This window comes from Panulirus ornatus, chromosome 17 (genome assembly GCF_036320965.1).
Source record: "Panulirus ornatus isolate Po-2019 chromosome 17, ASM3632096v1, whole genome shotgun sequence".
Lineage (NCBI taxonomy): Eukaryota > Metazoa > Arthropoda > Malacostraca > Decapoda > Palinuridae > Panulirus > Panulirus ornatus.
In genome coordinates this window covers 49150052-49172921 of record NC_092240.1, presented here as the reverse complement: position 1 = coordinate 49172921, position 22870 = coordinate 49150052, and the positions used below count along the sequence as shown (strand labels likewise).

The 22870-nt window shown below is 39.5% G+C and overlaps 1 protein-coding gene across 50 annotated transcripts in view; it reads right to left on the bottom strand.

The window, feature by feature from the left end:
* Nucleotides 1-22870, bottom strand: part of LOC139754722 (uncharacterized) — a 258484-nt gene that overhangs the window by 162552 nt on the left and 73062 nt on the right. For 3 of the 50 annotated variants that reach the window (XM_071672357.1, XM_071672358.1, XM_071672359.1), the window contains exon 5: nt 10083-11928. The exons of 44 other annotated variants lie outside the window; for them this stretch is intronic. In XM_071672357.1, coding sequence (XP_071528458.1) covers nt 11086-11928 — 843 coding nt within the window. In that variant the 3' untranslated portion in view covers nt 10083-11085. Of the gene's footprint in view, nt 1-10082; nt 12928-13337; nt 15121-22870 lie in introns of those variants that run through there. 3 more of the 50 variants (XM_071672382.1, XM_071672384.1, XM_071672400.1) reach the window with 3 other exon arrangements.

Genomic DNA, 22870 nt, shown 5'->3' with positions numbered 1-22870 from the left:
ATATATATATATATATATATATATATATATATATATATATATATATAATACATACATACATATATATAAATTCTATTTTGCTTTGTCGCTGTCTCCCGCGTTAGCGAGGTAGCGCAAGGAAACAGACGAAAGAATGGCCCAACCCACCCACATACACATGTATATACATACATGTCCACACACACAAATATACATACCTATACATCACAACATATACATATATATACACACACATGGACATATACATATATACACATGTACATAATTCATACTGTCTGCCTTTATTCATTCCCATTGCCATCCATAAAATAAAAAAACCCTTCCCCTCATATGTGCAAGGTAGCACTAGGAAAAGACAACAAAGCCCACATTCGTTCACACTCAGTCTCTAGCTGTCATATGTAATGTACCAAAACCACAGCTCCCTTTCCACATCCAGGCTCCACAAAACTTTCCATGGTTTACCCCAGACGCTTCATATGCCCTGATTCAATCCACTGACACCACTTCCACCCTGGTATACCACATCATTCCAATTCACTCTACTCCTTGCATGTCTTTCACCCTCCTGCATGTTCAGGCCCCAATTGCTCAAAATCTTTTCCACTCCATCCTTCTACCTCCAATTTGGTCTCCTGCTTCTCCTTCTCCCCTCCGCCTCTGACACATATATCCTCTTTGTCAATCTTTCCTCACTCATTCTCTCCATGTGACTAAACCATTTCAACACACCCCCTTCTGCTCTCTCAACCACACTTTTTATTACCATACATCTCTCTTACCCTTTCATTACTTACTTTATCAAACCACCTCACACCACATATCATCCTCAAACATTTCATTTCCAACACATCCATCCTCCTCGGCACAACCCTATCTATAGCCTATACCTAACAACTGTATAACATTGTTGGAACCATTATTCCTTCAGACATAACCATTTTTGCTCTTAGAGATAACATTCTCTCTCTCTCCACACATTCTTCAACACTCACAGAACCTTCACCCCCTCCCCTACCCAGTGACTCACTTCCACCTCCATGGTTCTATCTGCTGCTAAGTCCACTCCCAGATATTGAAAACACTTCACTGCCTTGTTTTTCTACATTCAAACTTACCTCCCTATTAACTTGTCCCTCAACCCAACTGAACCTAATAACCTTGATCTTATTTACACTTACTCTAAACTTTCTTCTTTCTCTATCCACCCTTTCATATGCCTTCTCCAGATCCATAAATGCCACGTACAAATCAATGTTTCTCTAAGTATTTCTCACATACATTCTTCAAAGCAAACACCTGATCCACACACACGTGAGTGTGTGTGAATGCGTGTATATATATATATATATATATATATATATATATATATATATATATATATATATATATATATATATATATATATTTTTTTTTATTATTTTTATTATACTTTGTCGCTGTCTCCCACGTTTGCGAGGTAGCGCAAGGAAACAGACGAAAGAAATGGCCCAACCCCCCCCATACACATGTATATACATACGTCCACACACGCAAATATACATACCTACACAGCTTTCCATGGTTTACCCCAGACGCTTCACATGCCTTGATTCAATCCACTGACAGCACGTCAACCCCGGTATACCACATCGCTCCAATTCACTCTATTCCTTGCCCTCCTTTCACCCTCCTGCATATATATATATATATACATATCATGGAAAGTTTTGTGGGGCCCAGATGTGGAAAGGGAGCTATGGTGTCGGTGCATTATACATGACAGCTAGAGACTGAGTGTGAACCAATGTGGCCTTTGTTGTCTTTTCCTAGTGCTACCTCACGTGCGTACAGGGGAGGAGGTTGTCATTTCATGTGTGGCAGAAATGAATAAAGGCAGCAAGTATGAATTATATATATATATATATATATATATATATATATATATATATATATATATATATATATATATATATTGAAATGTATAGGTATGTATATGTGTATGTGTGGACGTGTATGTATATACATGTGCATGTGGGTGGGTTGGGCCATTCTTTCATCTGTTTCCTTGTGCTACCTCGCCAACACGGGAGACAGCGACAAAGTATAATAAATAAATAAATAAAATATATATGTAAATATATTCTTATACATACTATTTCCCTTGTTAGCGAGGTAGCGTTCAAGAATAGATGACTGAGCCTTAGAGAGAAAACTTATTTGGCCCCAATCTCTGAGGAAAGGAACCTAAAGTGGAGGGCAATGAGTATACTGTGATGTATGGTGAACAGTTTCTGGAGATGGGGGCTGATAAAAGACTGGTGACTGGGAATAACGGATCTAAAGAGAGGGCTTACATAAATTTCCAGGGTACAAAAGATGGTTGGGAGGCTTATTACATACTAAATTGTAAGCATGCAAAATGTGAATATGCTTTGAGAGAGACAGCATTTCAGGTCTAAAGAGAAGGCTTACATAAATTTCCAGAGTAAAAAAGATGGTTGGGAGGCTTATTACACACTGAATTGTAAGCATGCAAAATGTGAAAATGCTTTGAGAGAGACAGAGTTTCGGGTCTAAAGAGAAGGCTTACATAAATTTCCAGAGTACAAACGATGGTTTGGAGGCTTATTACATACTAAATTGTAAGCATGCAAAATGTGAATATGCTTTGAGAGGGACAGAGTTTTTTCATTATTTGGAAGAGGACAGGGTGAATACCTGAGAAAGCCATCAGAAACTATGATATGACGTGGGTGAGATGAGGGTATTAAAAGTAGTGACCTTGGAAAAGAGGCTTGGGTGAAAATATACAAAAGAGACTGAGTGTAGAATGGCAAAAGGTGAGAGTAACTGAAGCTAGGGGAGTGAGTGATTAATGAGAGGTGTTCAAAGAAGCAGTGCTGGCATATGTGAGAGAAGTGTGTGGTGCACAGAAGGTGAGAGGTGGGCTTGTATGAAAGGGTAGTGAGTCGAGGAATGATGAAATTAAGTTACAAGTGAAAAGGAAAAGGGAAGTGTATGGCATTACTTAAATGAAAGGAGTGCAAGTGAGTGGGGGAGAAAGGTGCTGCAAGAGCTGAAAGAGAGGGCAAAAAAGAGTTGGAGAAAGAAACTACCAGTAAACTTCAGGAAGAACAAGAAAATGTCAGGAAAGATGGTTAATAGTGTGAGAAAGATAGTAAGGAAATAGGAACAGTGGTGAAGGGGCTAATGGGTAAATGATAAGAGGCACAAATGAGGCAAATTGGAGACAGTAAGTATTTTGAGGCAATCTTAAATGTATTCCATCATACTACTAAAGCCAAGTCAGACCACATGACCACCACCTTACACTAAAATGAAAGATACTAAGAGGGTATGGGATGGCATATGCAGATGTTTTGGATGTAGTGGTATGCAAAGCAAGACATGGAAAGTGAGATTGTTAAAAGGGATGTGGTGGTAAACCCTAGCTGAAGACAGAATGTGGCAAAACAGCTTGAGGGAATGAAAAGAAAGAGAGAGAGAGAGAGAGGAGAGAGAAGAGGAGAGAGAGAGAGAGAGAGAGAAGAGAGAGAGAGAGAGGGAGAGAGAGAGAGAGAGAGAGAGAGAGAGAAGAGAGAGAGAGAAGAGAGAGAGAGAGAGAGAGAGAGAGAGAGAGGAGAGAGAGAGAGAGAGAGAGAGAGAGAGAGAGAGAGAGAAGAGAGAGGAGAGAGAGAGGAGAGGAGAGAGAGAGAGAGGAGAGAGAGAGAGAGAGAGAGAGAGAGAGAGAGAGAGAGAGAGAGAGAGAGAGAGAGAGAGAGAAGAGAGAGAGAGAGAGAGAGAGAGAGAGAGAGAGAGAGAGAGAGAGAAGAGAGAGAGAGAGAGAGAGAGAGAGAGAGAGAGAGAGAGAGGGGAGAGAGGAGAGAGAGAGAGAGAGAGAGAGAGAGAGAGAGAGAGAGGAGAGAGAGAGGGAGAGAGAGAGAGAGAGAGAGAGAGAGAGAGAGAGAGAGAGAGAGAGAGAGAGAGAGAGAGAGAGAGAGGGGAGGAGAGAGAGAGAGAGAGAGAGAGAGAGAGAGAGAGAGAGAGAGAGAGAGAGAGAGACTGTGTTGTGGACTGGTTGGTTAGGATTTTCAAAGTATGGCTCAAGGCAAAATGCCTGAGGATTGGTGGAATGCCTGTTTGTGCCACTGTATAAAAGTATGGCAAACAAATGTGAATGTTCAATTATCAATGTATAAGTATGTTGGGTGCAACTGGTTGTACGGGAGAGTGGTGACTTGAGACGATGGTGGCATGCAGACTTTGAGATAGGAGAAGAAAAAAGTGCCTTTACGAAAGGCAGAGCTTGTGTGGATCTGGTGTATGCTTTGAAGCATGTGTGTGAAAAGAACTTCACGAAAAAGATCTTGTATGGAGCATTAATGGATCTGGAGAAAGCATAAGGTACAGCTGACAATGATGCTATGTGATATAGTGTTGCAAATATATGATATGGAAGGAGAGCTGCTAGAAGCAATAAAGAGTTTTTATCAATGGAGTAAGGGATGTGTGCAAGCAGAGAGAAAGGAAGATTAAAGGTTCCTAATGGAGGTGGGTCTGCAACAGGAAAGGGTGATGCCACCATGGCTGTTTAATTAGTTTATGATCAGTGGTACAGCAGAAAAATGCAAGGGTCTTGAAGACAGGAGAAGGTATGCCAGTCTGTTGGGGGTAAGTAGGGGCCTGGGAGGTGAGTTTGTTGTTTTTGCTGATGACACAACTCTGGTAGCAGATTCAAATGAGACACTAGAAACTTGAGTCAGAGCTTGAGAGGACATGTGAAAGTTGAGAGCTGAGAATAAATGTGAATAATAACAACATTATTAGGTCTGGCACTGAAGAAAGACACATTATTTGGAGTGTGAGTTTAAATGGAGGGAACGTGAAGAAGTGGTGACTCAAATACCCAACAGTGAATATGGGAGGAAATGGAACCATAAGAAATGGAATGCATCATAGGGTGGGTGAGGGGGTAAAAGCATGGGCACATTGAGGAATGTATGGAAAGAGAAGTTACCAATCTTCTTTATGAGTGTAAAGATGGGTATTTTTGATGGTATAGAAATCCCATCAGTGCTATATGGGTGTACAGCATAGTCCTTAGACAAAATGTAAAGGAGGTGGATGTGGTGAAAATTATACGTTTGAAGACAATGCGTGCTGTGAAGATGGATGATTGCATAAGAAATGACAGGGTAAGATACTGGTGTGGTAGTAAGACAATATGCATAAGATGGTTGAAAAGGGTGCATTGAAATGGCTTGGGCATACAGAAAGGATGACTAAGACAGTACATGTAAGAAGTTAAGGGAACATGGAAACTAAGGAAGGGGTAGAAGTGAAAGCTGCTTTGAAGATTCTGGGCCTAAACATGCAGGAGGGTGTAAGGTGTGCAAGGGATATAGTTAAACAGAGCTATGAGGTATACAGGGGACAACAGGCTGTCAATGGGCTGAACAAGAACATATGAAGCAGTCAAGGAAATCACATAATAGTCAAACAGACCTAGTTGTGGATATATGGCTCTGGTTTAGGTGTATTATCCATGAGTGCTATTGAATGGATGTGAGGAAATGGAGCCATTTCTTCATTCCTTTCAGTTGCTATCTTGTTATTGTGGGAAATGGTGAACAAATGTATGTGTATGCTCCCTCTAAGCGAAATATATATCATTCTAGGCATCACATACAATACACATGACACTCACTCCCCACACCAATTTCCCTAACATAAAAGCAACTCACAAACTAAATACCTACATAACACTAACTTGCAAAAGACTTAGAAAAGAAGAGGAATCCCTAAACATTCTCTAAAAACAATTCATGTGCTATCTTAAACTTAACATGGCTCATCTGCCTGGTCTTCCACACTCTCAAAATCAAATATATCTAAGCTTTAAACCAAAAAACAGTGCACTTACAACAATCACTGGCTGTCTAGCAATCACAAACACTCAACATCTTCACAATGAAACAAAGATCCTTCCCTTCCATTCCCACCAAATATGCTCAACACTTAATTCTATGACCCCTCCTACTCAAACCACTCTAAACCAGACCACCAAACCCTAAGAAATAAAAACTTACCCATCTCACACCACTATAACATATACTCAGAGATCCTCCATCCCAACATATACAACAATAACAAAACACATACACACTGAAATAACTTGAAAATCACTAAACAGCCAAACTCTCAACCCACCAGACATGCACCCGTCAGAAATCTCAATACTTCATGATCTGTGGTCCTAACTAATGGATGTGGCCAGCTTCCTGAATGCTGCAAAAGCTGTAAAGGAAAGAAGAGGTATGCAAAATGAGTCTGTCTGTGATGGTGGCAGATTTGAGTGACAAAACTGCACGTTACTGTCGGAGTCTAAGAGTGTATGAAAAATAAAAATTGAGACAAAATGTTAATAAAAGCCAGGTGATCAGGTATAGCAAAGCTGAGACAAGTTAGTTAAGTGAGTTCAAATAGAGAAAATTTGGAGGAAGAGAGTTTGACACTTAGGTATGGGCATGGATGCAAACTGAGCCATGGGAGCAGAAGCAAGTCATATGGTGGGTGAAGGGGCGAAGGTTCTAGGGGGTAGTGCGGAATGAGTGGATAGAAGTCACTATCTGGAAGAGCAAAGAAACCTATATTTGAAAAGAAGGTAAAGTACACTCAATAGCTTTGTATGGATGTGAGGAATAGGCTTCAAATGAGTCTGGACAGAAGAGGATGAATGTGTTGGATGTTGAATATTTGAGGGCAATATGTGGGGGTAACGAGTGGTTTAGACACAGACAGAACAAGTGAAGAGAGGATGACAAAGAGGATATATGTCAAAAGTGGAGGGGAAAAGGTGAAGGGGCAGACCAACTTAAGATGAAAGGACAGAATGGGAAAGGTTTTATGTGTCGAGGCTTGAACATACAGGAGAGTGTATGGAGTGCAAGAGACAGAGTGAATTAAAGCGATGTGGTATATAAGAGACAAAGTTCTGCCAACAGACTGAACCAAGGCATATGAAGCAGTCAGGGGGGACAGAGAAAGGTCTGTGGGGCATAGTTGTGGATACTGTTTTTCAATGCATTACTCATGGTATGAATGAACGAGGAAATTTCTTCATCTGTTTCAGGCAATACTTTATCAATGTGAGAAACAGGAAACATATTTTATATATATGCAAGAGTTTTGGAGAGAGGGGCAAGTATGCAGTCTGATGTGGATGAGAGAGCTTGGGAAATGAGTAAGTTGTTGTTGCTGATGATGCAGCTCTGGTGGCTGATTCGGGTGAGAAACTGCAGAAGTTGGTGACTGAGTAAGGTAAAGTGAGTGAGAAGAAAGCTAAGAGTAAATGTAAATAAGAACAAGGTTATTAGGTTCAGTAGGGTTGAGGGACAAGTTAATTGGGAGGTAAGTTCGAATGGAGAAAAACTGGAGGAAGTGAAGTGTTTTCGATACCTGGGAGTGGATTTAGCAGCGGATGGAATCATGGAAACGGAAGTGAGTCATAGGGTGGGGGAGGGGGCGAAGGCTCTGGGAGTGTTGGAGAATGTGTGGAATGCAAGAGCATTATCTTGCAGAGCAAAAATGGGTATGTTTGAAGGAATAGTGGTTCCAACAATGTTATATGGTTGCGAGGCATGGGCTACAGATAGGGTGGTGCAGAGGTGAGTGGATGTGTTGGAAATGAAATGTTTTGAGGATAATATGTGGTGTGAGGTGTTTGAATCAAGTAAGTAATGAAAGGGTAAAAGAGATATGTGGAAATAAAAAGTGTGTGGCTGAGAGAGCAGATGAGGGCGTGTTGAAATGGTCTGGTCAAATGGAGAGAATGAGTGAGGAAAGATTGACAAGGAGGATATATGTGTCAGAGGTGGAGGGAGATAGGAGAAGCAGGAGGCCAAATTGGAGGTGGAAGGAGGGAGTGAAAAAGATTTTGAGCAACTGAACATATGGGAGGGTGAAAGGTGTCCAAGGAAGAGTGAATTGGAACCATGGGGTATACCGGGGTTGAGTGCTGTCAATGGATTGAACCAGGGTATGTGAAGCATCTTGGGTAAACCGTGGAAAGGTCTGTGGGGCCTGGATGTGGAAAGGGAGCTGTGGTTTCCGTGCATTACACATGACAGATAAAGTGTGAACAAATGACGCCCCCCCCTTTTTTTCTTTCCTAGCGCTACCTCGCAAAAGGGGTGGGGGTGCTATTTCATATGTGGCAGAGTGGCAACAGGAATGGATGAAGGCAGCAAGTATGAATATGTATATATGTATGTGGTTGCGTATGTATACGTTGAAATGTATAGGTATGTGCATGTGTGGGCATTTATACACATACATGTGTATTCCTGAGTCCATGGGGTAATGAAATAGGGCAAGTTCCCAAGTGTACTTTCATGTAATAATCACCTCATCAGGGTAGATACAAGAAAGAAATATAAGTCAGATGATATACAACGAAGAGACACAGCTAAGATGCCATTTGGTAAACAAGTCACTTGTTTACCAAATGGCGTCCTAGCTACATCTCTTCGTTATATATCAAATGACTTATATTTCTTTGTTGTATCTCTCCTGATGATGCGATTATTACACGAAAGTGCACTTGGGAACTTATCGTGTTTCATTTTCCCCATGGACTCATAGGAATATACTTGGTCACATGCAAAACTGTGATCCTTTCCATACATGTGTACATGAGTGGGTTGGGCCATTCTGTCATCTGTTTCCTTGCGCTACCTCGCTAACGTTTGAGACGGTGATTGAGTATAATAGAAAAATAAAATAATATATATATATATATATATATATATATATATATACAAAAAAATCCTAAAAGAAAAAAAAAAAAAAAAAAAAACGCAAACCATATGAGTCCCATACTTCCCACTAATTCTATTATACAGTAGGCAGGCAAACACAGCATGAGCCTTTCCCTTCCCCCATCCCATTACAATGAAAATGACTAAGTTTTCTAATGATCTCTGACATAAGACAATCTATACTGCTAATGGTCACCTGCAACTATTAAATTCAGTTTGTTGTGGTGTATGGCACAGGTTTGTGCTTAGCTTGTACATGCTTAGTTAGGTTGAACTTAAGGTTGGCTCGGTGTGGGCAGTAGGGGCACTTGAAGGGCTTTATGCCTGTGTGAATCACTGCATGCCTACGGCAGTCTTTAGCATTGTTGAAGGTCTTGCCACAAGTAGGGCAGGCAAACACCTTGACGGTGGTCTTCAGCAGCCTCCCAGCTCCCATCTGCTGCCTACTGGCTGTGGGAGAAACTGCTAACGGCTCTGACAGTCCACCAGTGGATGAAGAGATCCTGCTAAGTGGAGGCTGCACCCCCCCTCTCTGCTTGCCTATAACTCCTAGATCCCAGGTGGTATAGGCGCTCCAATCCCCTGATCCCTGAAACACAAGGGTGTGCTTCAGGCTTCACACCTTCTGCCATGTACTACTCCCCCATACAATTACAAGCTGCAACTATTAAGAAGCGGAGATACCTAGATACTCTTTGTACCTGAAACTTCATGTGGTTGATGAACTTTCTTTGAATGTAAAAATCCTAATTTTGATATGTCTAAAACAATGAATCAATGTTTATCTTTTGCTATCATTTCTAGCATTGCTGGTAAGTTTCCAATTTCAGTGCAGAGCCCATACTACTCAAGGTTTCCTAAGATTCTTCAATGGCTACCTTTAATAGCTACGGTAAAATTACTTACTGCAGAATCAAAATAGAAGCAACCAGTATCTTGAATGTCTAATGGGGTAATGTTAAGCAGCTTACCATAAATCACAAAACCTGTCACTTCATCTTATTTTAGAGCAATTTTAATCCAACATGGGAGCTATTTTCACAGAAAATCAGTGGCAGTTATAAATCCATGCTTTTAAAAAGGTATTTTGAAATTTATACTTTTACTTCAAAACACCTGTGAAGTTTTTTGAAAATCAAAATATTCAAAGACATTATATTTTTCTTCAGCAGAGTTTGCTTAACCGGATGGAATAATACTAATCTACAAATATGAAAACAAACCCATGCTTTGGGGTCAAAACAATCTAAATTACAGGTGTTAACAGTGTAAACCACTTGCATAATTTATCACATTTTATTGAGACACTCTATGTCTGGCTCTTGCCCTACATAAAGAACACAATCAAGAATCTTTTTAACAAGTACAGGTATTGACGCATTCATAAAGATGGATAAAACAAATTCACAAATCTAAAGCAATGGGATCCAAAACTAACAGGTTCATTAATATCAAAATTTGTGAAACCAAAGTTTACATATCCCTATAATTCCAAATATTTAAGGTTACTTAGCCATGTACCATGATAAACATTACATCTTCTATTACCAACAATGAGATTGATCCCTGTCGTCTGCAGTTTTATGATCTTTGGCCATTTCCCATAAGAGAGAATACAATTACTAGCAAAGTTCAGCAAAAAAAAACATTGGCAGCATATACAAGCTCATTTTCCTAATACAGGTATAAATGGCATATAATTTTTCTGCATGTGACCATAACCTGCTAACTAACTCTTTCGTTCCTGTTAATAAGGAGGACTGTAACGCACCCTGTGTCTGAAACACAAGTTACTGCCAACTCTACCTCACAAGCATGTACCCAGCACAATAAATAGTTAAGACAATGGCTTCATGTGTCTTGATCTGATATGTCGGGTAAGGTTAGGGTGCTGATTGGCCCTATAAGGACAATAGGGACAGTGAAAAGGCCGCACCCCAGTGTGGGTCCGCATGTGCCTCTTCAGGTCCCCTGCCCAACCAAAGGCTTTACCACAGAGGGAACACTCATGGTTACGGCTGGTCCTGGTGTGACAGGAGGACCGGGCGAAGGGTGGCCTGGGGTGCCCCCCCATGACCACCTCTCCTCGCCTCTTAACACACATGACTGGCAGCTCTCCCTCCTCCCCCTGCAACACATAAACCTACTCTCAGAACTTTTTCATGTATCATATACAACAGTAGCACCAACACACTATATTCTAGTTACAGCTTAACACTTTCCTAATTTTCTGCTGCATCAAGAAATGTGGTTTCCAATACTCATACCCTTCCCACAACCATGATTAGAAATGCACCTGGCTTCCTGGGTCAACTGACATTTGAACTTCTTGCTCTGACAAAATATGTACCTCCTGACTGGAGTGATGAACCTGAGCTTCTCGATTCAAAAGCATATCAACATCATGACCAGGGTGAACATTCATGTCTTGACTGTGGTTAATACCGCCTTCTTGAGTGGGGTGAATAACAATGTCCTGATTCACAGGTATATCAATCTCCCTATTGAGAGACAAATTAATTTCCTGATTTTGGAGCATATTTGTTTCCCTACTAGAAGTCATACCAAGTCCCTGACTAGAGGGTGAATGAATTTCCTGACCAGAGGCCATGTGCCTTTCTTGGTTTGGGCCTACATGAATTTCTTGACTGCAAGGAACATGTACTTCCCTCTGTGGAGGGCCCTGAGCTTCCAGGACTGAATGAGCCTTAATTTCCAAATTTTGGCGGACAAGACTTTCTCGATTAAGTGGCCTATGAATTCCAGTGTTACGTGGAACCTGCACTTCACGGCTAGGAAAAAGTTCACTTCTACGGCTAAGCAACAACTCAACTTCACGGTATGCAGGTAACTTATTACTCTGGGTAGCCACCATTTGAATTTCATCAGTACTATCCCTATCACATTGTTGATTCTGAAATGCTGGGGTCAAAAGGTCACGGTGCCTATTACGAATATGACGGATTAGGTTATATTTCAAGGCTGAACTATGAGGACAAATGGGACACTTGAAAGGTTTTTCCTTTGTATGAGTTAGAAAGTGATACTCAAGATTTTGTTTCCAATTTCTTCCGTTGAATAGTTTACCACAAACTTTGCATACATTCCCAAGCAGTTCGGCTCCAATCTGTAAAAAGAAAACAGCCTTCATCAGACTAAATTCACTTGAATTTCTTGTCACCCCTAAGCCAGATGGGAACTTCGTACAACTCTACATAGCTTTCTTCTCGCAATTCAATTTCATGGAATCAAAACTTTTATCTAGTTCTTGTTTAAATCCACACTTTAAGACGGCAGCTTTGCATAAGGAATCTATTTAACATAAATTCCCAACAGTATAAAAGTGATAAATCACAATCAACAATCATAAATCTGGTCAGTTGTGGATACTCTGTGCTGTTAACATTTTGAAAACACTACAATCAACATTCAGAATACTACAAAGACTGCCTTTCTTATCAATCTGAGTTTCTACTTTTTTCAGTTCTCCATGCTCCTTTCCACTTCTGTTACATTCATAATCATTCCTATACAAACAAACAAATTCCAGCATATGGTAAACATGGCATTCACATAATCCAACTACCACTGAACATTTTATTTGAATATGTTCAAGCATATACCAAAATGCTTTCCTGATCTTTCATGCCTAGACTCTATTCAATGCCATTTCCAAAACAAAGAAATATTCAAGGCTGAATCAATTCATCAAACATTTTATCAAATTTACAAATTATTACAATAATCCTGTCTCACCACCTTGCCTGGGCAATAGGCTGCATCAAGGATGAATATAACCAAGTATTTCCTTTAAAGGTGAATCATCTGAAATTTATTCAGTCCCTGACAACTTTCTGTGCACTGACATGATATGCGCTACTAGATTCCCCTTTCTGTTGGAGGAGTGACTGCACTGTGGACACTTAAAGGGTTTCTCCCCAGTGTGAATCATAGTGTGCCGACGAAGGTTAGAAGAGTCCGCGAAGATTTTGCCGCAGAATCTGCAGCTGAAGGTTTTGAGCCCTTCCGGAACAGGTTTGGGGTTGATCAAGAGCCTCCACCGAGAGGTTACTCCACCTAGACCAGCCTCATCTATGAGGCTGCTGCTCAGCTCTCTTCGGTCACTCTGCAACAAGGATGACCTCTTGTGAACAATGCTTACTGTTCCACTGTTCCACCTTTAGAAAATCTGCATGCAGGACTCTACATCCACAATGTAAAAAAATAAAAAAATAAAATAAAAAATCCAATCATCAACCAGAGATTTTTTTCCCCCAGAAGTAAATCCATACAGGGAATCCAATAAAAAAAATTTCAAAGCCAACCATGAGGGTATCCCAACACAGATTCACTTGAAATTTCTCCAAACTTATCCATTTGGATTTACACTTCGCCCCTATAGATGGCTCTGTGAGTACACCGGAAGATTTACAGCCTCACTTGATGCATCTCCATGCTTATTCATCATATGGACTGCCATGTTACCTTTTCGGTTAGCTCGGTGGGGGCAATGAGGGCATTTGAATGGTTTCTCACCCGTGTGTACCATAAGGTGACGCTTCAGGTCGGTGCCAAGGACAAAAGCCTTAGAACAAGTCGGGCAATGATACCTTCTCGCGTATGGGTCTACCATAGCAGTGTTTCTCTGCAATGAATAATAAATTCCATCAACTGTTGTACCTTGAAAAAGATACTGTACAATGAAAGTGGAAACAAGCTCTGTCCACTGTGATTACCAGAAACAAAGCAAAACCCTTTCCAGTGAATTAATAGGGGTCTAATTAGGTATCACTCTATAAAATGAACCCCCTTTTCATGATTAATCCATCTCTATGATATACATGTATTTTTTCTAAGAACACTGCTTATTGGGTACCATAAACAAGAAAATTTTTCTGATCTTTAAAACAAGCCAAAACTGCTTTGAAAAAATCCCTAAACCAACAAAGATGTATAAACTATCACAGAAAACATGTTTTTATTCCCTCATCCACACTCTTACTTTTTAGTAATACACTCACCTTAGCAATATATACTGTATCACTGCAATGTAATGCAGAGGCAATGTATACGTTCCAACAAAAAAATTCTTCAGGCAATCTGGCATGGCGAATAAACTGTTCTACTAATTCATTATACTCATTATGAATTTACATTTGATATACTGCACTAAAAAAAAAAATAAGATTTTCAGCATTTTTACTATTATTAATATTAGCATTTACTTATACTTCAGTGAACAATGTATATCATTCAATCAAAAATCTAAAAACCAATAATAAAAGGTACAAGTCTGTTGGTAATCAACTTTAAGAAGGGAAAACAAATCTAAATAAGTTAATGCATCTTTTAAGGAATACAAACTTCATATGAGTAACATAAAAATTCAAAGACTGATGTTAATCCTGAGGGATTAAGGAATGAAAAGCTGACATTGTATCTTTGCATATTCTAATTACACGTGGGATTACTTCATGTCAACTCGTGTTCATGACTGAACTACAACAATCAAATCAACATTGAAAACACCCATTACAAGTGGTAATGACATCAGGATAGATGCATAAAAATACCAACTCTGCATTGAAAGGCATTCCTTTGAAACATTTTCCATTTTTAAGCAATGAGTCAATAATAGCTGAATTACTACCACGTCTTCAGAGTGCACCACTGAACTTAGCTTTGAATCTTATTACTCATCAATATGAAAATCTGAATTTTGCAAATGACTTGAATCCACATTTTCTTTTTCTTATATGTAATATTGACAGGCACCTACGGCATCAGTGGCAACCTGAAGTACATGCATGCTTCCCACGTAAATCACACATCTACACTATACCATGCACAACCCAGCCCTTCTCCTGAACAATCAAGCATGAAAGTGAAAGCTATGGCAGATGGGTGTTTTTTGTATAATTCACTAGAAACAAAAAATGTGTAGATCAAAGAATATTGGGAATCTAAAGTTTAAATTTCAGCAAAGAAATGAGTTGATTTCCTCAACCCAACCCAACCTCACTATACCATCATCAAAAAGGCAAGAGTTGTGGGGAGTGATAAAAGTCCATTATAGTTTCACTATTTCAAGCTAGTGTCTTCTACGAATGTGTTCATTCAAGTTTTCTTTGCGATTAGTTCGATGATGACAGTGTGGGCACTCAAAGGGCTTTTGTCCAGTGTGGATCAAACGATGCCTCTTCATTTTGGCTGGCCCCACTAGTTTCCCACACAGAGAGCAAGGAACCTTCCAAAGATGTGCCAAGTCGAAGGTATGACTCCTCATACTCTGGGGTTGTACGGCCCACTCGTTTCTTGTCTGCAAGGAGTTGTGCCCAGTCAGCAATTTACCCCAAGTTTCAGGTCACTTATTAATGCTTCTTGTACATCTTCAAATGGTTCATCGCAATACAAGTGATTGCATCTCAAACTTCAAATAACACGAAATTAAGTGAACCTCACTTTTAAAGGTGATCACTAAAATGAAAGTGATAAAATAAACATATACAAACATATCAGCAGTCAGTTTTCTGATAATTTCCGTTAAGAAGGGAGATATTTCATCGGTGATGCTTTCCTAATAGAAAGATTAATTTTCTCAAACCCAAACCAGTTAACGACAACCGCCTTTCCAACTCGTATACATATTCGCTTTACGTTAAAACTTGATGCAAAACAAGTCATCACTGCATTCACAAGCTATAAGCCACCTTATGCATTATAAAAAAAAAAATTCAAGTACAAAAAAATAAGATAAAAATACAGATTCTAAGATGCTGCAAGTTAATATTTATACCAATATCTAAAAATTCAAACTAAGGTTTATTATGAAATACTGTTGATGTACAGCATGCATTTATTTACATCTGTAGGTATGCATATGTTTGCATCAGTGTGTGTGTGTGTGTGTGTGTGTGTGTGTGTGATTACCTATTCGCACTGTAAGGGGAGGGAGTTTTACATTTGTAGGGCACAGTCATGAACATTCTTTGCTGTCACACAACTTTTTAAATTAAGTATGTTATCCACACTACCCAATATCCTCAGTCATTACAGTCCATTCATATCACTCTTTCAATCTATGATTACTTCTTTACATCTCTTTTCATGAGTTTTTGTGTAATTCCACGCTGGTCTCTGGCTGCTCTAACCCTATTTCTCTTGAAGAACTGCTCACCGTCCACATCATTGGCCTCTTTTAAACATCTAAAGGGTGTTATCAGGTCAACCCTCACACTTCTCACTTCTAAGATTGGCAAATTTGAAGCCTCTCACCTTTCTCTCTGACTCAGCTCTCTTAATTCTGGTACTATCTCTGTTGCCCGTCTCTGTTCCTTCTCTTTTGTGCTTCTTTAGGAAGCAAAGTCTCTTTCTAGCCTCATGCAAGATATGGCCTGCTTGCTAAATATTTCCTTACCCATATAGCTATTCTAACATATGCCAAGTTAGAGCTGATGTTGAATCCCAAGTCTCTCTCTCTCTCTCTCACACACACACAATCCTAATACTTATTTCATGCTAGATAATAATCACATTGAGACCTTCTTTCACTTAGTCCTGCTCTCATAATTTCACATTTACTTTGGCTGAATTTCATCAGCTATGTATCAGACCAACTCTGGAGTCTTGTCTAGGTCCCTTTATATGGTGATGCAGTCCTCACTTTTCACTTCCCTAATGTTGTCCTTTGCATCATCAGCAAACACATATAGAAAGGAATCCATATCTTCTGGCAGGATACTACATAAATCATATGGGTTACCTGAAGCCATATGAAGAAGGATACTCTGACATGCATCCTATGTTCCTTTCCACTATGATAATCATCTATTCAATAAAGGGCATTTCCCCTTATTCCTGATCTACGCTTTTCAGTCAGCCTCCAATGTGGTATAATGTAAAATGCCTTCTTGCAGTCCAAACAAAAACAATCCATCCGGTCTTCCCTCGTCTTAGCAAAGTTCACTCTCACAGAAATGTAGATTTGTCACCTCCAACCTCCATTCTCTAAAACTGTGCTTTCTTTCAGTTCGGTAACCTTGAGTAAAAAGTCATCCTTCTGTTTTCTAATCATCTTTTCCAGAACCTTACAGACAATTTTCATCAACAATACCAGTGTGCATGTATAACTATCTATTTTCTTTTTCTAAATCATGGGTACCCATATCTCAAACATCCTCTACAATCATACAACTTCTAAAGCTTATGCATGTTGTCTGTATTAACCAAGTCCTCTGGCATCTTATTCCATTCATCCACCACTTTCAATATGCCTATGCTATATCCCTATGCCTCTTGAAGAACTATTCCCTACATACATCACAGATCTGTTTTAAAAACTTAAAGGTTAAGACCAAGGCACCCCTCACTCTTCTCTCTTTCAAGATGAGCAAACTTAAAGCCTCTCACCTTTTCCAGTAACTCAGCTATCTTGATTCTGGTGCCAAGTTTACTACCCATCTCTACGCCTTCTCTTAGCTCTATGTGCTCCTTTTTGGTAAGGTGGCAAAACTTAAGAGGCATACTATAGATTTGACCTTATGTAGGATTTAAACAGCAAGCTAAATATTTCCTTACCCATATACTTGTAAGTCATTCTCACATTTTCAACATTTGAACATTTCTCCCAATGTGGGACTATGGCAACAGGGTAGGGGTGATCATGACTCTCAAAGTCCACAAACACAGAACCCTGAAGCTCAATTCCAACTAGATAATAATCATACTGAGGCCTTCTTTCACTTTATCCCAATCCCATTACTATATCTGCTTGGGTCTAATTTCATCAACCAAATATCAGACCAACTTTGGAGTCTGTTTAAGGTCTCCTTTTGATATAATTCTCCTCACTATTAACTCTCCCCATGACTTTTGCATCATCTGCCAACATATTCAAGTAAGTCTATACCTGCAATTACATCATATTAATAGATCATGAAAAGTAAAGGCCCCAGAACAAAACCCTACAGCACTATGCTGGTCACCTCGATCAATGTGAAGAATGCTACTGTGACATGCATCCTTTGTTTCCTTCCACAGAAATAAACATCTATCCAATAAAAGGGTTTTCCCCTTATTCCTGAATGGTGATCCAGCTTCTTTATCAGCCATCCATATGGTACAGTCTTAAATACTTTCAGACAGTTCAGATACAAACAATCCATCCAACCTTCCCTTTGGTCTAAACTCGCTCTCGCAGAAATCTGAAAATTTGTTACATATGATATCCTTTTCCTAAAACCATGCCAACTCACATATTTTCTCCTCACTAGAGTCATTCACCTTTCTAAATCATGTTTTCCAAAACCTTACAAACCAAACTCGTCATACGACCAATCTGTAGTCTGGTGCCTGTTCTAGTACCTTTTCATATAGATAGTTATGACATTTGCCTTTTCCATTCCCTTGGTACTCCTTTTTCCAATGACATCTTGAATAGTCTTTCAAAAAGTTTATCTATTGCATCAGCACAAATTCTAGCACTTATAGCTGTTCTCTGGTGGTTCCTCTTTCAACTTCTCTCTTATCTCTTTCTTGTGGATCTTGTTATGACTGACTGGTCATGAAACATTCCCTTGTGTGTGTGTGTGTGTCCACTTCAGAGTGTAGCCTAACTTGAAACAAAAAACTTTAGCACAGTACTTGGCTTTGTTGAAAAATTGTCCTATATATCTTGTTTAATATCTCTACCTTCTATACCTCTTATTTCTATTTTTTTTCTCGGCTCAGGCAAGGTTAAAGTTCTTAAACTGATCCTAAAAAGTACTAACAGTAACAGAATTGAAGCTTACAAGCACAAAAACAACACAGCCTTAATTATGAAGAAAAGTTATATCTCAAATTGACACTAACAGTGTTGCCTTTTCATTAAACTAAAATTTCACTCTTACATCATGTCAGAAATGCATTTTTATACAACACCACACTTGTTATATCTATAAACGTATCTATATCGCCAACCCCTATTCCATTTGGCAACTTCACATGGGGGTGGCCATGGCAAGTCTTCATAACTGTTGAACTCCAGTGTTGCTTCTTAGCTTACACTTGTTCACTTTCTTAAAGTCTGTCACTCATTCTCCTAAAAACCTTATAGCCTTGATAAAGCAAATGTCCCTCCAAGGCATTATATTTGAAACTAGGAAACTAGCAATCCTAAGCCACTTTACAAAACCCAAAATTTAGCACATTATAACTTAATATCCGTTACATACATCACTCAGGGAGGACCCCTTCACTACTAAAATTACCTCTTTACATCATTCTTAACAAGTTTCTTGCTTAATTTCATGCTATGTCCTCTTGTTGTCTTATCTCTATATTTTTGATGAGCTGTTCACTGTTCATCAATCTGGTTCGAAGATCTAAAGACTGAGATCAGGATAATCTTCACTCTTCTCTTTTTCATGGTGGACAACAAATTCAAGGCTTCCAACGTTTCCCTGAAACTAAGCTCTCTTGATTCTGATACCACTTTTGATGTCTTCCTCTAGTAGCTCTTTGTACATTATCATGTGTTGTGAACAAACCTAATAAGCATACTCTAGTTTTGCCCTTATGTAGTCTCCCCCAAACCCACTCAGTAGAGGCTCCAGTCATGAAGAAAAGTCCACATCAAGGCCGGGCCTTAATTGAAATGTAGAGAAGTTAATGAATGGGGATAAAGAAGTGACAAAGGAAAGTATCTGCAAATATTGGAGGAAGTGAAAAACCTGTCTTTCAAAATGTGCCAGGTCATAGTTATTGGGAAAGACATGAGAGGGTACAGAGTTCCAAAGCTCTGGGGTACAAAGAAAGTTGCCAATGGCTGCATACTGAACATGTGACAAAGCACCTTGCCAAGTATTGCATGGTCTACCAAATGGTGGGGGCACATGAGCAGCCAGCTCTTGGGAGCAATAACCAAAGTAGTACCTAAAGAAGAGGGAAAGTGAACTGACACTGTGGCACACAGCAAGCAGGTAAAGTTCTGAAGTTAGACTGGGAGGGTTTATATATTGAACCACTTTCAACAACTCTCAAGTAGCATGCCGAGGTAGAACCACCCCAGATGTGAGAGCAGTACTCCAAACAAGGATAGATCAATCCATAGTATGAACAGAGCAACTGTTATGAGGAAAAGAAATTTCGAAATTCAAACAGGAATCCCAATCTCTTAAAGGAAGATGTAGCTATTTCTATAATGTTGGGTTTCCACAAAAGAGTGGATGTTACAGTAATATCAAATATATTCACCGAGTCAAAAGGTGGAACCAAAGAACCTTATAAGAAAGAAAAGTTGAGGAAATTTTGACAAAGAGATGGGTAGAAACTGAGTCTTAGAGGCATCAAACTCAACCAGATTTCATCTACCATACTGACATATCCTGTCCAAGTCTATAGTTTATCGAGGAAGTTATGTCAAGATGAGATACAGATCGAGAGAGGAGGAGGAGCATAACTGAAGGATGTGGAATAATGCTTCGTTGAGTTGTCAGCATGAGTGCATTTGGTAATTTGTAGAAGACAAGAAATCACTGCTAAAAAGGCGAGAAAGCATAGACGCCAGGATAGAATCTTGTGGGACACTGATGTTGAAACAGACATTGGGAGAGGCTGATCCATCAACAATCATAGTTAGATTGGACAGAGAGGGAGCTATATATGGGGAAGCAAAGTAAGGGAGGGAAGCCATGAGAGTGGAGCTTCATAGGTGAAACCCTAATGCCACAACTTGTCAGAAGCTCTGGATACATCAAAGGCAACTACATAAGATTCTACATTTTATTTCAGGGTTGATCAGATACTAGTTAGGCAGGATAGAATAACATCATTGGATCTCACCTTACAGAAGCCATATTGTTAATCACAGAGTAGACTGCGAGATTCAAGAGGTTTGAGAATTGAAATTTGAGGATGGATTTTCAGACTTTGGAAATGGTAAATGTCAAAGCAACAGGACAACAGTCAGGAGGGTTAGAAAGGTCACCCTTTTTTAGGGCTGGGATGTACCAACATATTTCCAAGAGGGAAAAGTTTAGGTTTTTAAATAAACAGAATAGTTGAGCAAGCGCTGGAATAAGTTCAAAGGCACAATTTTCAGTACACAGAGACTGATGCCCTCAGAACCATGTCTTAATTGTTGTCCACAGAAAGAAGTGCTTTGCAGACAGTTCAAAAGAGATTACAGAAAGGGACATATGATAAGTAAGAGGAGCATCAGGGGGTGAAGGAATGTTAGTCATCCAAGATAGGGGTAGAGAAGACATGGGAAGCAAAGAGAATTGCTTTGGCTACAGGAGGGACAGCAATAGTACTGTCAGAATGGAAAAGTAAAGGAAAGGTAGAGTGACAGAAGCTGTTAGTGATGCCCTTAGCTAATGACCTAAAAGTGGATGACAAGGAAACATTATCGCACTTCCTAGGATACAAACAGCTTACTTAATCTTTCCTTAACTACACACTTGAAAGCTATTCTAATACTTGCCAGTATACAGTTTGTCACCTTAACTATACACCTAATGTGGGACCGGGGCAACGGGTTATGGAGAGTCAACACTCGAAGTCCTCATAAACAGAATGATGAAGCTTATTTCCTGCTAGATAATAATCATATTAAGGCCTTCTTTCATTTTCTTTCTTCTTATTCATCTATCAGACCAATTTTGAAATCTGTTTTGTTCACCTTTTTAAGTTGGAGCAATCCAACTTACTTTTCAATTCTCTAAGGCCCTTTGTGTCACCAGCAAATATATTTCAAGAAGAATTTCACCCTTCAGGTAAGTCATTACTTACATCAAAAGCAATGGTCCCAAAACATAACTCTGTGGCACTCCATTGGTGATCTCAAACTGTTTGAAGAAGGCTCCTCAGCTTCCTTTGTTCCGTTCACAGAGATAATTATATGTTCACTGATGGGGTTTTCCCCGTAATCTTGCCTGGAGTTCCTGCTTCTCAATCACAAGCATTCTCCCATGCATTACAGAGTCAAATGCTTTCTGGCAGCACAAATACAAACAATCCTCCCAGCCTTCCCTTTTTGTCTAAGGTAAAGGTCACTCTCTTAAAGAAATATTGGAAGTATACATTCTCTCTTACCTAGGTACTTCTTCCTCTGGAGACAATCCACTTGCTTTCTAGTTAACTAATTCATCCATTTACTTTCCAGTTATCTTATCAATAACCTTACAAACCATACTCATTGGTGAGTCTCTCTCTCTCTCTCTCTCTCTCTCTCTCTCTCTCTCTCAGAGTGTATGATGTTTGCCCCTTTACCATTACCCTGGCAATTTGTTTCTCTCCAGTGACATCCGCGACAGTATTTAAAGAGGTTTGCCAGGTGTATTTGCACACATCTTCAACATACAATGTGAATCGACATACAATGTGAAATTTCATCAGCACCATAAAACTTATTTAGGTCAAGACCTTTTAGTCCCCATTCCTCTGCTACTGGGGTATGGCATCTTCCACTTGGGAAGCCACTTTTTGAACTTATTTAATTCCTCACTTACCCTTATGCCCTCCTCTACTAATCTTCAGTCTGATTCCCTTAGCCTGATAAGCTGCTCTTTAGCTGATGACTAACTTCTGATAAATTTTGGGAAAACTTTGGTTTTACACCTGCCCTGTCCACAACTTTTCCAAGTCTCTTTGTTCCTCCGTTCTTATCCTGCTTTAGTCATCATTTCTTTCTCTCTCTCACACCTTGCAGATGCTAGCTGGTTGGAGAGCCATCTACATCTTTGCCACTGCATGTCTTGAAGCTCCTTTGTTTCCTTCATGATATCTGTTATTAAACCATTCTTTCTTACCATTTACTCTGTGTAAGGCTGGGGCACACATATTTCTACTCCACTGCAAATTCCACAGAACCTCTCATCACAAAGCAATGACTATTGGTGCCTGAAACCTATTTCCAAATCTACGTTGCCAAAATTACACCACCTCTTATGTCTTGTCCCACCTCTGCTCTTTCACTGTCCTCATTTACCAGTAAAACTTGTGCATTACAAGATTACTCCTTCCTACTGATGTATCAAAAGTAATAACAAGTAGTGATGGAGTGTGGAGGAGATAAGTGAGTATTT